This window comes from Pundamilia nyererei, unplaced genomic scaffold, assembly GCF_000239375.1.
Source record: "Pundamilia nyererei isolate P.nyererei 1_Seehausen unplaced genomic scaffold, PunNye1.0 scaffold00046, whole genome shotgun sequence".
NCBI lineage: Eukaryota > Metazoa > Chordata > Actinopteri > Cichliformes > Cichlidae > Pundamilia > Pundamilia nyererei.
In genome coordinates, this window is record NW_005187447.1 from 2,436,567 (window position 1) to 2,451,986 (window position 15,420).

At 39.7% G+C, this 15,420-nt stretch overlaps 1 protein-coding gene across 1 annotated transcript; it reads right to left on the minus strand.

The window, feature by feature from the left end:
- Positions 1–372: 372 nt before the first annotated feature.
- Positions 373–15,416, minus strand: nek1 (NIMA-related kinase 1; the record flags this gene model as incomplete). The annotated part of the gene is made up of 32 exons (XM_005732436.1): positions 373–1,157; positions 2,232–2,364; positions 3,400–3,533; positions 3,765–4,126; positions 4,395–4,552; positions 5,083–5,294; positions 5,388–5,464; positions 5,614–5,719; positions 5,819–5,992; positions 6,518–6,694; positions 6,840–6,965; positions 8,237–8,477; positions 8,575–8,628; positions 8,726–8,926; positions 9,029–9,124; positions 9,853–9,930; positions 10,037–10,120; positions 10,587–10,673; positions 11,007–11,109; positions 11,193–11,312; positions 11,400–11,581; positions 11,682–11,762; positions 12,256–12,303; positions 12,383–12,442; positions 12,756–12,821; positions 13,055–13,173; positions 13,518–13,590; positions 13,678–13,878; positions 14,184–14,238; positions 14,710–14,796; positions 15,223–15,290; positions 15,387–15,416. Coding segments are annotated over 32 exons (3,807 nt in total), but the record flags the coding sequence as incomplete, so codon positions are not given.
- Between the last annotated feature and the right edge of the window lie 4 nt (positions 15,417–15,420).

The following is a 15,420-nucleotide window of genomic DNA, read 5'->3' on the forward strand; positions in this document are numbered from 1 at the left end:
GTCATGTAACATTTTATAGCCATAATTAGCCAACTTAGTTTGTGGAAAGCATGAATTAAAAGTTGTCTTTTGGGGTAGCAATAGATAATTTCTAACAAAGAATCTAACCTATGTTGGTTGGGTGGAACCTTTTGCTAAAATGCTGCCACCTTGTGGTCAAAGATGTCATCAAATTTCGAAGAAGTCGTTTTTACCAGATTTCAAAAATTAATTTGTTAATTTGTTTGTTTAAAACAATCTAACTCAACCTTTAAAATAAAAAAAATAAAAAATTGTAAGGCAGTTAAATCACAAGCCTTGATGTCTGCTGTCTAAACCCTTCTTTGTGGGAAGAAATAGAATAACTCTTCAACTTCTTTAAAAAAGGTTTTTATTTCATATAAAGTTCTGCAGTATTTAAATTTAGAAACAAAAATGATTTACTGTTAGCGTCGATATGACAAGTTATATCATCAGTACAACTCTGACCTGCTCCACTCGTCACACCAACCACAGTCTTGCTACAGTTCCTTGGCAACATATACAACAGTCTCACTCACAAAAATGTTTAACTTTGCTTAATTTAATCCAAGCAGTACGAAACATGGAAAATGCCTTAGATATTATTTAACTTCTTATTTGGTGACAACAATCACAAGAAAAAGAGGCTGAACTGGTTTTGAATAAAATCCTGACCTGGTTAAAGTTCTGAAGCTGTGGTTGAGGATGGGACAGAAAGAGAGCACCTGAGAGGACCAGATCTTCATCCACCAAAGAGTCCAACTGAACCAACAACAATGTTAAACACAACAAAGTCTATGCTTTTAATCGTGACAACCCATGTGCGTCTTTCACTCACAGATGTGGACGAAACATTTACTTGATTTTGCAGTAAACTTTGGTTAACAACAACACATGTCTTTTTCCATAATGCACTTTTGAAAGAACACTGGTTAGAAAAGAGTGTCAGGTGCTGATAGTCAAAGTATGAAGTACAGTCTTGAGTGTATTAGTTATACATCATGCAAGTGTGCCTGAAACACTGTTAGATGTGAGGCTGGGACACTTCATGCATAGATCCTTCTGCCGATCGTGTGTGTCACAGGAAGACATCAGATTGCTAGCAGATTGTCAAAGCTGCCAGCAGCTCCATTGCACGAAACATTACTCATCGTTATCTAAAAGAAAGACAACAAAGAAAATCACAACAATTCAACAAAGCAGTTGGACCATTACTCCTAAAAGTAAACGACAGAGGAGGCGAGACACAATGACAGCATTGTTATAATGAACAACAGAACCAAACATTTAACCTCACCAGGTCACTGGCAGCCATCTGCCAATCTGTACTGGTCTCATATTTGGATCTGTTGCAGCTCATCAGTTTATCTACTGTCTAAAACAAGCTTATCAAGCTTCTCTCTTTTTAAATTGTTTTTATATGCCGCCCCTCCCAAAGTTTGAAATGCAGTATGTGATGACAATAGTAAGAATATTTGCCCTTTTTGGCAAGAAGAAGAGCCAAAGGGAGGGGGGGAAAAAAAAAAAAAAGAAGAACTTGAGATTTTGGCACAATTAATAGACTATGCTGCCTTACAACAGTTTGCTCTCTGATTGCTGCTTCAAAAATATATAATTATATCCACCACTGCGTGGATGTAAGCCATAAGAAAACAGATCTTGAGACGAGCCCTCAGGGGAGATATCTGACATTTGCATCATTCATCTCTACTTCAGAAGACAGTAAAAATAGAAAATGAACAAACTATCAAACAAAGATGTTCAATTAGAAAATATATCTGAAGCCTGCTCCCATCCTGAGGGATTAACTGCTTTCTACTTCTGCTGTGGCCCCCCAAGTCCGACGACACGCTCAGCACAGAGCACGACAAAGAAAACAGAGTTAAGGGTGTCTTTCACATCTGCTCAGTCTCTTCACGACTTGGTGAAGAGACTGAGCAACAACGTGAGAAAAGAGGACAGAATTTTGACACGGCGCTGATGCTGTCGCTGACGAGAACAATGAAAAGAAACCTGCTCGGATGTTTGTGGCTCAGAAGGAAAACGGTGTGAAAATTAAAAATTATATAAAAGAAAAAATAAATAAATAAAATGAACCAGGTCCAAGTGAAAAACTAATTTGAACTCTTTTATTGTGTGTCATGTAATAACATTAAAGAATATCATTTTAAATGTTATTTATTTAAAATCAGAGACACTGAAAATGATAATATGATAAAACTGTCACTCACCTTCTTGATAAGCGCCATCTGCCATCACTAGATGAAGGATGTTGGGATACAGATGCTGGTGCTCAGTTCCTAGAATGCTTAGGACCAAACTGGAGCCCAGGTCAATATTCTCGTCCTCATCTTCATGTATGGCCTTGAGCATCAAAACAACAACAAGTCTCTTCAATCAGTCGTGTGATGTAATGCTTAAAAGGACAGCACAGATGTATATGTTTTAAATATGACTGCATTATTTTGGAGAATCAGTTAATGCAGAGAGAGACTGAACCACCACCCTTGACTGCAGTCCAATCCACCAATAAGACACCAGTGGTTCCTCCAGTGGATGCTGGGCCCATGCAGATCACTTGGGCTGAACCTTATCCCATAGAGTCTGAGATTCCCCTTGGCTGGCTCCAGGGTGGGGCCTCAAAGCCCCTGATTTAGATGAGGTTTCTTGAATAGAGTCGTTTTTGAATATTACTTATTGTGGCCATACATTTTTCCAATTTTTCCTTTGGAGACACTACCAGCTATGTTCTATAGTCATATTATTGGGGCAAATTTCTCCCAACAACAAAGCTCCTTGGATCACTCAGGCATGCAAAATGTGAACGTGACAATTCATGGAGGGAGACTATGTCTGGTCTTTCACTTGGATGCAGGAAAAGTAGAGCCAAAATGAGTCTGCTGCAAAGGTTTGAGCATCTCGCTCCTCTTAGGTGAGGTGTTTTTCACACCGGGAGACCTTGGGCAGACCAGGACATGCTAGAGAATATGTAATATACGCACCTCCCCCAACTCCCCACAAAAGTAGCTGCTTAGTCGGCTGTCCACACTGGAGAAGATGCACTTTGTCATGAACATAATCTTCAAATCTTGCTCTAAGCAGTTTCACTCACAAGCTATTTTCCTTCTAAAGAACTACACATGCCAGCAGCATCACTATGCAAAAGATACAAACCTTAATGACATCCCCTATAAGCTGAGCTGCAGTATTAAAGCAGACATCTCTACAGCTGAAATGTCCAAAACTGGGCACCTCATGCTAAAAACACTCCAGATATAGCACAGCGGTCCAGAGGAAAAAAAAAAATGTAAATTTGATTTTGACTTGTATTTTCACTTTAACTGTGAAGTTATACGAACAAACTCCAGATTTCAAAGAGAAATAATGAATATTTCATACCTTAATCTTATTGTAGGCCTCAATGAACTTCTCAAAACCCATCTGCTGCTCCAGGTTGAACCGAAGCTCTTCCAGACGGCTGAAGATGCTGTCATGATGCTCCATCTCTCCACCCTGCTCTTCTCCGCTGCCATCTGTTGTGGAGCAGAACCAATCACTTCACATAAAAATCTCAAACTTTTGGTCTCGAAAACTATGAAGGTGCTGAAGGAATATAAATATAATCTTTAATTAATATTCTAAGGTCTTAAGCAGTTTCAAACATAAAACAAGCTAAATGTAAAAACTAGAGTTGGGTAATGTTTTAAAGCAACCTGAGTAAAATAGACCGAAACGTCTGAGTCTCTGTGATGTTCTGTCCTTACCCGAATGCCATTCTTCATTGAGCTGCCTGTTATTACTGTGGTTCTCCTCTCCCACACCATTGGTAAGCAATTCCCCTGCCTCCTCATCAGCAGGACTTCCATTTGAGCATTCCTCCTCCGCTTCCTCTTCTTCCTCCTCATCGCCTTCATCATCTTCCTCTTCTTCATCCTCATCTTCATCCTCATCATCGTCTACCGCCATCCGATTGTTGTCCTGATCGATTTCAGCTGCGATCCTGTTGAAAAGCTCCTGGTCTCTGCTCTCAGGAGGGTTTCCATTAAAGTCGCCAGCTCCAACCTCCTCTTGCAGCAGTCTCTCCATGGATGCCCTGATGTCACGCAGATCTTCATCTTCATAAGCACTAAGAAACAGAACAAGGTTTCTTAGAAAACAATAGTTTTCTCTCTAATATTGTAGGGTCATTACCTTAAATATAAAGCTGCTTGCAATAGTTGTCATTGTAACAACTACCTGTCTTTATATAGTTTACAGATACAGGTTGTTGTTATTTCTGATTACGCCTATGGAAAAATTAGAACCTAACTTTGTCTTAAAAATACTACTCATAATCATGAACAGCTGGGCCAGAAAATGTCTTAGGATGTTTTTAGATTTCGTGCTTTTCTTACTCCTCTGTCTCAGACTGGTCATCATCTTTTCCTGCCTCATCCAGGTCCTCAATTTCCAGGTTGTTGTCTGGAGCAACGTTAGCCTCGCCAGTCACTGTAACGTCCTGCTGAGAGCTGAAGAGTCGACTCAGGTCTGGTAGAGAGCATGTCCGCAGCATCTGCGGGCACAAACCAAACACAGTGACAGAATATTCTGAGTGTTTGACTAACACAACTGCAAGTGGAATTCATATGACACAATAAACAAGGGCTTAATATGCAAAGAAGGGGCCAGAATAGGACATGACTCTGTGACAAGATCCTATTCTACGTAGCCATTTTTAAATGCATATTAAAAATGTTGAGCTCTGCAGATCTCATTGTCCCTGATGAAGGTCGTGAAAGATAATGGTTGATGGATGCTCGTCCTGTAATATAAGACTCAGCAGAGGTTCAGACTGGGAGATTAATGGATTCATTTCAGCCTTCTCATTAATAAAGAAGACTGAAATCCTACCCAAAATACTGCACAAGCCTCTACATCACACCAGGGAGAAGAGATAAATGTCCTGAAACACCTGATCACTCTTACAGCTAACAATGTCCTGGGTTTAATACTTAAGATAATTAACTTTGGAGCTTCCCTTTATTATGTAACACAATGTCCGCGCACACACACAAAAAAGTGTTATATTCTGCTTGTAATCACCTTGGGGTTGTTGGCATCAAACATGCCTGTAGAAAGACCAATGAGGAGTGCATTCTGGTGTTTGGAGCGTAGAGGTGAGACAGAGCGTGAGCGAGAGGCCAGAGAGGAGGATGATTCATCCATGGAGGACTGGGCTGAGAGGATAGCGAGGGCGGCAGTGCGTCGGTGGGCCGGGGAACACAGTTTCATAAATAGGGGCTCCTCATGCTGAGCTAAACCAGTAGAGAGGAAAAATGGGGGCAGGTTTAATTAAGATAATACTTACCCTGAAAAAGTAATCTTGGCTCACTACACATTGATCTCACCTGATGGCTCAGGAGCTTTGTCTGCACTCTGCTCAGCCTCTTTGTTGCCTGTTGGTCTTATATCGCCCTCTGCTGGCCTGTAGAAGAAATCCAGCTTAACTTCACAGACCTGCATGTTGCCTTTGTGCATTTATTTATTTAAAGGAGTTTTAAATCATAATAACAAAAAGCTCAATTTTCATTTTGGTATGAAAAATGCAAATTTTTGATTTCATTTAACACTCACATTTGCTGTTGGCCTTCCTGCTCCCAAGCCTGCTGCACACTGCTTGGAGGATGTGAGGCCTGTTTAGGGGTTTCCTCTAAAAACACCGACTCCAAGTCTGCTGGATCTAAAGGAATTTAAGCATCACTGGACTTAGCTGGGGAAAAACAACAAAAATAAAAATTTAAATAAACAGCAAAAGATTGGATCAATATCAGGTACTAACCCTGAGTCTCAGTAACGCTGGTTGGCAGTGTTGGGCTCTCTATTGCAGCAGCCATGGAGATTTCTTGATGTGAGGCCACATCTGTAGCTGTAGGACTCTCAGCCACTACAGGGGGTAACACTTCTTTAGGTATCTTCACAATGCCAGCTTCTGCTGTCATCTGGTTTAATTTAACTGAAAGAAACCAAGAGACAATAATAATAGTACATGACAAGCGCATATTATTTAAAGCAGGACCAAATAAGAAAAATGTAAACATTAAAGGACTCTTCATCTCTCCATGTGTTGAAGTAAATCCAGACATGCTCTTGCAGTACTTGTCTACCTTAACTCACTATTTATGTAGTTTCTCATAAATAAATAAATAAATCTGCAACTTTGGGACAAATACAGGGAAATATTCTCTAAATTTCACATCAAAACTATTCCTGCAGTACCAAGCAAAGTTTTTGGCCTAATTTAGTCAAATTGTTAGAAATATAAAATAACACCCCCCCCCAAAAAAACAAACCCATGCCTTTTAATAGTGTAACATGACCTGTTGCTGTTCCTGTGATCACATTAACTCAGAGTCAGGAGAGAAAAAAAATCCAAAAGACAAGACATGAGCCCAGAAGCTAACTGAATTTGTTTCATGTTGACACTCACATTAAAAAAAAAAAAATCATCATGAGGTGAGAAACTGTAAGTAAGACTAACCAGGACTAGAAGACTCGTCCTCACATATGGTGAGAGTCTCCAGTGGCTGGGTGAGTGGCTGAAGTTCTGCCTCCTTAAGTACCTTCAGCACCTGAGAGTCTGGACTTGCTCCCCACATCTTCCTGGGAGCATCTTCCTGTAGCACAGCCATCTGTATAACTTCGCCCGCTGTTTGCTCTGAGACAAAAAAATAAAAACAAAACAACAAACAAACAAACAAACCAAAACCAGAAATAGAAAGAGACAGAGAGAGAGGTAATACTCAGAGAGCAGTTATATGGAAAGCTGTGTGCTTGTTCTGACTCAGCGGGAAAGGACTTACCAATGGTCATGAGGGATGTATCCTCTAGAGTTTGCTGAGCTGCAGAAAGGACAAGTGGAACTCCTGCCTCCCACTTCTTCCTGTCACCACCAGAGGACGGCCTACCATCTGGAGATGCTGAAGTGGCTAATGAGATAACAGAAGGGGAAATTTGGCAAACCTGCCCTTTAGTAGAGAAACCAACAGATCCTGAATAGAAATCAACTGAAGAATTATAATGTCAAAACAAATATATTTCAATTGATCCGTTTCGATACAAGGCACTTCTTTGCAGAAATAAACTATATGAAAAACACAACATGATGATAATGGGAAATGTAGCAAGGAGCATAATCTCAAACAAACAAAAGATGAGATTAAAGCAAATCAAAAGTTAGGAGGTTACAGGTGTGATTTTATTGATAGGCCCCACAAAAACTAAAGTTTAGCAATGACTTAAACGGAGCAGCAGTTTTAGCTGACATCAAGTGTTCAAGACATTTGCTCTAGAACTGAGGAGCTGAAACACTGAAAGCTGCATTTGTTATTTTGTTGTGATTCCAGTAATAGAGAGTAAACCTGGTCCTAATTGCCTTAAAAGTCTGGATGTTTCATGAAGTATGAATAAATGTGAAATCTAAGTAGGTCCATTTGGTGCTTTGTAAAGCAGTACAAGGATTTTAAAGTAATCCAATTTTTTTAGTGTTAGCATGTTGCATGAGCTGCAGCTGTCTCATTGAATTTTTGACTTATGAAGTCATTGTTATAGTAATCTAACCTGCTTTAGACAGAAATCCTTTATTTTGATTTTAAATGTGGTTGTAGGCCAACTGTAACTTGCGTAATGCTTCTGTCAAAATTTAGGTCACAGTCTGTTTATGCCACGATTTCTAGCTTGACATCATGGTTTCAGACAGGTGTTAACTTTTATTCATACAGGCTAAAAAGGCCAATTTCATTTGTTTTATTTGGTTAAAATTTAAAAGATGAAATGATAAACACACTCAATAAATAGCAAAGACGACAGTTGGTGGTCAGATGTCCACCACATTTTCAACTATGTGCATTTACTGCTTTTTTTAAGAAGACTGAGCCTTTAATGAAGCTTTAGAGTTTGTATATGTGTATTAAACGTTTGTGGGTAAAGAGTTTTATAAACTTTCTTTTTGGGAGGAAAACAAACCTTTTTTGGCTGTCAATCACATTTGACTGGTGATTCTATACATGCAGTTTTTAAGCTTTGGCTCAGTTACCCTATGTCCAAATCGGGGCTTTCAAAAAACTGCCCAGTCGTTTTATGAAGTTCGCTGCAAGTTGTGAGACTTCTCTCTGTTTGTCAGGGCATGGCACACCACAAAAAAAACAAAACAAAACATACTGTAATCCTCTTAATTCATCTCTAGTTAGACTCAACTCACTGCTTGCTGTGGCACACGTTTCCTCTAAAGTTTGCTGAGCCACGGGAAGTACAGGTAGCTCTGCTGCTTCCCACTTCTTCCGGTCTTCATTGGAAGAGGGGCGCTTGTCTGTATCAGACTGGTTTTGGGTTGGAGCAGGACTTGATTCTGCTGGGGCCGAAGGAGACTCCTCCACCTCCTCCACTGGGCTTTGAGCTTTAAGGTTCTGGTTAAGTCTGCGCAGAATCTGCTTCTTCTCACTCTGTTACAGAGAAGTGATTGCATAACAGTATTTTTTTTCATTAGAACGAATGGCGTTGTTATTTGATTTCATAAATTTTAACAACTAATCACCTCACCTGGATCATGGTTGCAGACTCTGGTTCAGGCAAGCTCTCCTTTAGTGGCGTCATCTGTTTAAAAAAAAAAAAAAGCCAAATTCATGTAGCTAATAAATAAATATCCCAAAGTACTGTGAGAGATAGTGTTATACATCAATTATATACTGACTGCTCCAACGTTCTTTAGGGCAGCAGTCATGGATATAGCTGGGGTGGAGGGTTTGGGTGTAGGCAGGGCTGGAGTTTTGGCAGCTGGTTCTGGCTGAGAGGGGCCTGGCTGTGGAAGAGGACTATCAGAGGTAGACGATACTGCTTCTGAGGCCACTATATTTGCTCCCGCCATGCCACCTTTGACCCCTCGTGCTGCAAGCTTCCATAACAGTCAACATGCAAAGTTAGCTTATACTTTAACTAATGCACCAGTAAGGTCACACTAAGACAAGACAGGGATTAACCAAAAACAAATGCTTACATGGTCCTCCCATGCCCTTTTCTCTCGCTCATATGCTTCTCTCCTCTTCTTCTCTAGCTGCTCTTTCAGAAGAGCTGCACGGGCATTAGCTTGTGCCTGCAAAACAGAACAAAACAATGACACGCTTTGATAAATGTTACACATTATTTCTGTCTATTATTATTTTTTATTATATTAACCTCTCTCCTCCCTTTTTTCTCCAGTTACAATTGGCTGGGAAGGCTAAACTGCATGCACACTAATCGAGAGGGTCATCTCTCCTCCACCAGTACAGACCTTTGTCTTTTGCAGTTTTGTTTATTATAAGTTGACTTGGGAATTACCGATGGTCCCGTTTTCATATTTTGCTTGAAGTAGTTTTGTTTCTAAACATTAGTTCAGGAGAAAACATTGATACCGGTGACCCACTGGGTGGTTGTTTCGAGGTTTAGGGTTAGTCACTGTTTTTGCTTAATAAACCATGTTTTGATCTGTGGAAGTTTTGTGAAATCTCACGTGTTCGGTTACTCTGAGCCGTGGATTTTAGGGGCTGTAGCAATGATCAAAATACGATTACTAAAAATAGGGCTGTACAAAATCCAATGTCTTCTCTGATGACAGTGTTTTTTTTATATTTCCCGGTGCTGTTTCAGGACAAAACGACAGCCATGACTTTTTAAGCCTCTTTACAGCAACAAGTTACAGGCAAAGCAGAAAAGGAAGAGCATTACATCATCTTCCTCTTGCTGTCATTTTAATCATTGTTAACGTCTCTGCAAATGAAGTTATCAAATAAACATCGGATATTGGAAAATGCAATTGTTTTTTGCTTCTTCTAGACTCACTTTTAAAGCCTCTATCTTCTTTCTCCTGAGCTCGGCCTCCTCACTGGACTCCTGGCTGTCAGAACCATCGCTATCATACTGAAATACACAGGAAGCAACATCAACACCCAGGAGACAAAAATGTCAGCAAAAATTGAAAACCACCTTCATTATTGGCACCCTGTGAAGAGGTGGAATAATGTACCTTCTCTCCTCTGAGTCGAGCTTTGATCTGCTGGCGCTCATTGAAGTTCTGCAAGCGGATCTGTCTGAGCCTTGCCAAGTACTCCTGACAACAAATACAGAAATGTTACATACTGAATGAACACACACAAAGCAGAGAGTACAGTACTGATATTAGCAGACATACAAAAAACAAAACATGCTTTGTTGGGACTTGTACATAAAAAAAAAAAATGTTATACACAAAGGCATCAGCCATTTAGATAAAATAACAAAAAACAAAACAAAAGACAACACAAATTTACAATCAGCAATGAAGATGTATTCAATTCAGAGCAAAACATTTATGACCAAACTCAAAACTCAGGTGGTTATTTGAAATGAGACAGCAGCCATAACTGGGATAATGGAACACCACACATTGCACAAGGAGTGGCAATGAGTTTGAGCTGCTGGGTTGAACTGTGGGCGGGTCAAAGGGAGCTTTGTGCAGACGTGTGAAACGTGCCAAGCCAGACGTGCTGTGAGTAAGGTGAAGTGTGAGGCTGGGCGTTCAGGCCTTTGCCTCCTACCTCCTCCTCTTTGTTGGGTTTAGACCTCCTGCACCGAACACCACCAGCCCGGCCTCCATAGATTGCTGCCAGGTTTTGCCGAGTACCCTGTTTACCATTTAATTTAACCACACTTTAGGACACGAGCCCTAACAGCTTAGCTGCCACAAGATTATGTGTAAGACAAAAATAATAGAAAAGGATAAAAACATTCGCAGGCAGTCGTTTGATTCTCAGTGTGATTTGCAGTCACAGGTCTGTAATTGATTCAATATTGAGACCGGAAATAGAGCTTAAGCTGTTAGATTGACAATGCTTCTTACTAAATATCAATATCAGTTTTTATTTCTGTTCATATAAATTTCACCAGTATAGTAACAGGTTATCATGCAGTATTTTCATGATGGGGGCTATATACTTATTAGTAGTTATAATATGTACCAGCTGTCCTTCAGCACGGGCTTTGTTGAGCATAGCTTCCCTCCTCCGCTGCAAAAACTCCTCAACTTGAAAGGCCCGCCCAACTGCCATTTGACCGCGCTGCCTGTGAAAAGAACACAATAATAAATATTCGTACTCAACTTTTACACCGTTGAGAACAACAACACAGCTATGTGACTAGCTGACCTGCTAATATGGGCTTGTTTGGAAACATGCTGCAGCCTGTGGAGTTCTCTCTTGATTACGTCAGGGTCGAGTCGTCGAGCAGGGCCGTTAGGAAGCACTGTGCCTGCAGCAGCTGGTACACTAGTCAGTACATAAATAGGCAATGTCATTACAAATACTACTTAACACACATAAACAGCCAAAAATAAATAAATAAAATAACCTTACCGAATGGGACTGCAAGGTCCAGCTGAGGAGCTCTCCCTGCTGACATCTTTAGGCGTCGGTCTAGCCATTTGGTCGAGGATTGCATGGTAGTGTTCATAAGAGCTTTTACCAGGGAGAGGAGCTAGAGTAGAACCCTGAACAGCAGCAACATGTGCACCTCTCTTTCCACCTCCTACAAAACACTGAGTACAGAGAACAAAAAAAATGTTGCAACCCTCGCTGAGGGAATCCTGACATAACTCTTTATATGACAAAAACAAAAAAAACAAAAAAATACATTACCTTTCTCTCTGGGCTGCTACCTCCACTAGAACTCAAGACATGCTTCCAGCCTTGTTCTCTCGCTTGGTTTATTCGATTGATCTGTAAGAGATTAAAGGTTCAGATTTAGGTTTAGCTGTACAGAGTGTGTGAACTACAAATGCACTGTGGAGCTCAGATCAATCACCTAGCTGAAGATAAAGCAAATATCCAGACTAAATCCCCCCTCTACTGCTGCCACTGACCTGCAGGCTGTGCTTTGACAACTCATGTGTTAGTTTATCATTTCCTTCATATAAAAATGTTGCCAACATTTAGGAAGCTTAAAACTATAGTACACAAAAAGTTAGGGTCATGGTGGCCATAGCCATAAATTTCTATACATTCAGTGTTCTCAAACTGTGTTCTAGGCCATGGGACGAATATAGAGTGAAACTGAACTGAATTAATAGACTTTTGGTAAGAATTTTACTTGATTAAAATTTATATTTAATACTTTTTTTTAAAACTTTGTCCTAAAAAGGATCCCCTTTCCTTCACTAATGAAATAAAAAATAAATAAAAACCACACACCCAAGCTCAGTTAATCACCCACCTTTTCCTTTTCATATCTCTTCATCTGCTCCGCTTTCAACATGAACATCTGAAAGAAAGAAAGACTTTAGTTCGAAAGGTATAAAAACTTTTTGCATGGAGATGTAGAAACTAAACAGTATGCTCACCTGCTCTCTCTGTTTCCTTTCTTTCTCGATCATCTCCATCCTCTTCTTTCTGATGCCATCCTATAGAATGAGACAAAACCATTCAAACCCCAAAATAGACATCTTAAAGAAACCCGCCTCAAGGGAAAGAGCCAGCAGGACTGCTCTGTCAGAGGGCGAGGAGGAAAAGTTTGGTTAAAAGAGAAAGCTATATCAGGCAGAGCACTCCAAATGGGCCGGGAGCGGACAACAGGTGAAGATGGGGAGCAAGCGCAATGAGAGGGAGCAAAATTGAAAATGCTAATAAGAAGGGACCTTCACGTGTCAGTGAATGGCGAGAGAAAAAAAAAAAAGGGAGCCTATTAGAGAATATAATATGGCGCTCTCAGTGTACCTCGTGTTTTTTCCTCTCTTCTTCCACTTGACTCACTCTTCTCTGGGGGGTTGCTGGGAGAAGGGCCTGAGCAACATATGACACTGGGCTTCAGAGGTAGCCAACATAACATGATGTACCAATACACACTTACTCACACATACACACAAATGGAAGAAGCATTGACAACAAATACAGCATCTGGCATAAGAAGGCAACCCCCCCCCCCAAAAAAACCCCCCAAAAAAACAAAACAAAACAAACGTCATGACTAAAGATCGGTCATACCAGCTTGTCATCAACAATAACAGCCTACTAACCGGTTTGTGTTTTCCAGCTGGTTTCTTGTCTGCAGGCTTTCTGGCTCCATCTGGGACCTTCCTCACAGTTAAAGGCACTCCGTATTTGGCGGCTGGTTTTGTAATCTTCTGGGCTGAGGCTGATGTTATGAGATATCCAGAAGTAATTTAGAAGAAAAACTCAAAAACTAACAAAATTTGTATTTTAGTCAGCCAATGTGCGCACCACACACACACACACTGTTTAGTGTGTGTGTGTGTGTATTTTCACATCATAATAAAAATCAAAAAGAAATGAGCAGATTATTGTACAAAAGATGCAAAAGTCCAGCATCCTTCTTTTATCAGTTTTGATTTAAGGTGTCGAGGCCCTCTATAATGCCATGAATATGTGCCCGACTTGGTGGCTGATTAGTTCTAGAATCTACAAACAAGCTGTAGAAGACAGACCCCTTGTAGTCTTCTTCATGACGAGTTTGCTCACCTGATGGCACCTGTGCCACACCAGATTTAGGCTGCTTGTGAAGAAAAGTATGGCGAAATTCCTGAGCAATGATCTGAAATGAGTAAGAAATTTAATGAGCAATCTAGTTTTTGCAAAAAATAAAAAACCCAAAGAATTAACAATCAGCTGCAGAGTCTACCTGTGGTGTGAGAAACTTCTCAATCCTGCAGGAGAGGAAAGGTTTGTCCAGTATGCTGTTGACTGAGGGTCGCTCTCGAGGGTCGCGTTTAAACAGCTGTGCAAGGAGAGATCGCAGTTCTTGGGAGTAGTGACAAGACACAGGAGGGTACGACCCACGAATTATCTTAAGAACCAAGTTCTTCATGTTGCCAGCCTCAAACTGAGAATAAACAAATGCAAAGGCTCACACAGCTGTAACCACTGCATAGAAATTACTGAAGACAATTGAACTATATAGGGATTCTTAATGTGGGGACTGTACTGGATTACAGATTAAATTAGGAATTAATATACTGGAAATTAATTTCAGTGTATTATCTAACAGTACATTATCTAACTACAGTTATACATATAGAATATACAGGGAAGAGATCAAAATTAGTATGTGAGAGAACAGTAAATGCTGCATAAAACACCTTAAAATACTGTATAATTATAATTAAACAGCTCACACAGAATACTTACTGCATGCTTAAGAGTGCACATTTCATACAGAACACACCCTAGGGCCCAAATATCACTGCAGCAGGAAGGAAAAGCAAGGAAAATGAGAGGCGAGAACATACAAATGGGTGGGCAGGGATAAGTTCTGGGTTAAGTTTATTATTCATTCAATAAGGTATCAACAGTCAAGTGCATGCCCTTTACTTTCCTTTTATAAACTGAGATGAAAACAAGACTTTATTGACAAGAAAACTCCAGATCATTTAGACTGAGCTAAATTTACTTCACTCATTGTAACTAAAGTGGGTTAAATTGCATGTACACTTAAAATAGTTAAGGAGAAAAATCAATACCAGCTTCCTGCTGTAGATGTAAGCGAGCAAGTTTACTCAATAAAAAGGCGAGGTGATCTCCTTACATTACACTGTAGCCACCACCTAATCCTGCAGACTCAAGATTCAGTGGGGAGACACCTTGTCCCATTGATTACTATTGAATTTGCTTGACAACTAGACACCAATGTACGATATTCCAGAAGTCCAAGTACCTTTTGTTATTGTATGGTTTATTTTCACAGATCTCTGGTGACAGGTAATATGGTGTTCCTATGCATGTTCTTGCCAGTTCTACAGTGCTGAAAAACAGAAAAATAGCACATTTTAATATTAAAGCTTCAATATTTCAAATAAGCACTGTCTAATGTGCAAAAATACAAACAATGACATAAATCAAAGCAAAAACAGCTGTAAAAAAGGGAAAAAAAATCAACATCAATAATAAATGCACCTAAGAACCTCAGAACATAATGTATAAATACATAAAACACGTAATACATTATAAGATCAGACATATTTGATTTAACCAAAAGATATTTCTGTGTAAAAACAGTTAAAAAGTGTACAAATAACAAACTTCAACAAAATAAACTATAATATTTTTTAAATATAGTAAAACAGAATGTCTTATTACCAGAAATGCAAAGTGTTCTTCAACTTTTAGTCTGGAATCTATGCTTAATGAAAAACTGCAGGGCTATTTAGACAACAGTGTGCATACCTACCTGTTCAGCACCCTTGCAATTCCAAAGTCTCCAAGCTGAACTGTTCCATCTTTTGTCAAAAAGATGTTCTACACAAGCATTATGAGAACACATATAAATAATCCAATACATGCAAACAAACAACTTATCACTTAAAGGGAATCTTGTGATTTATGAAACAATACCTGTGATTTTATGTCTCTGTGGAGAATTTTTCGA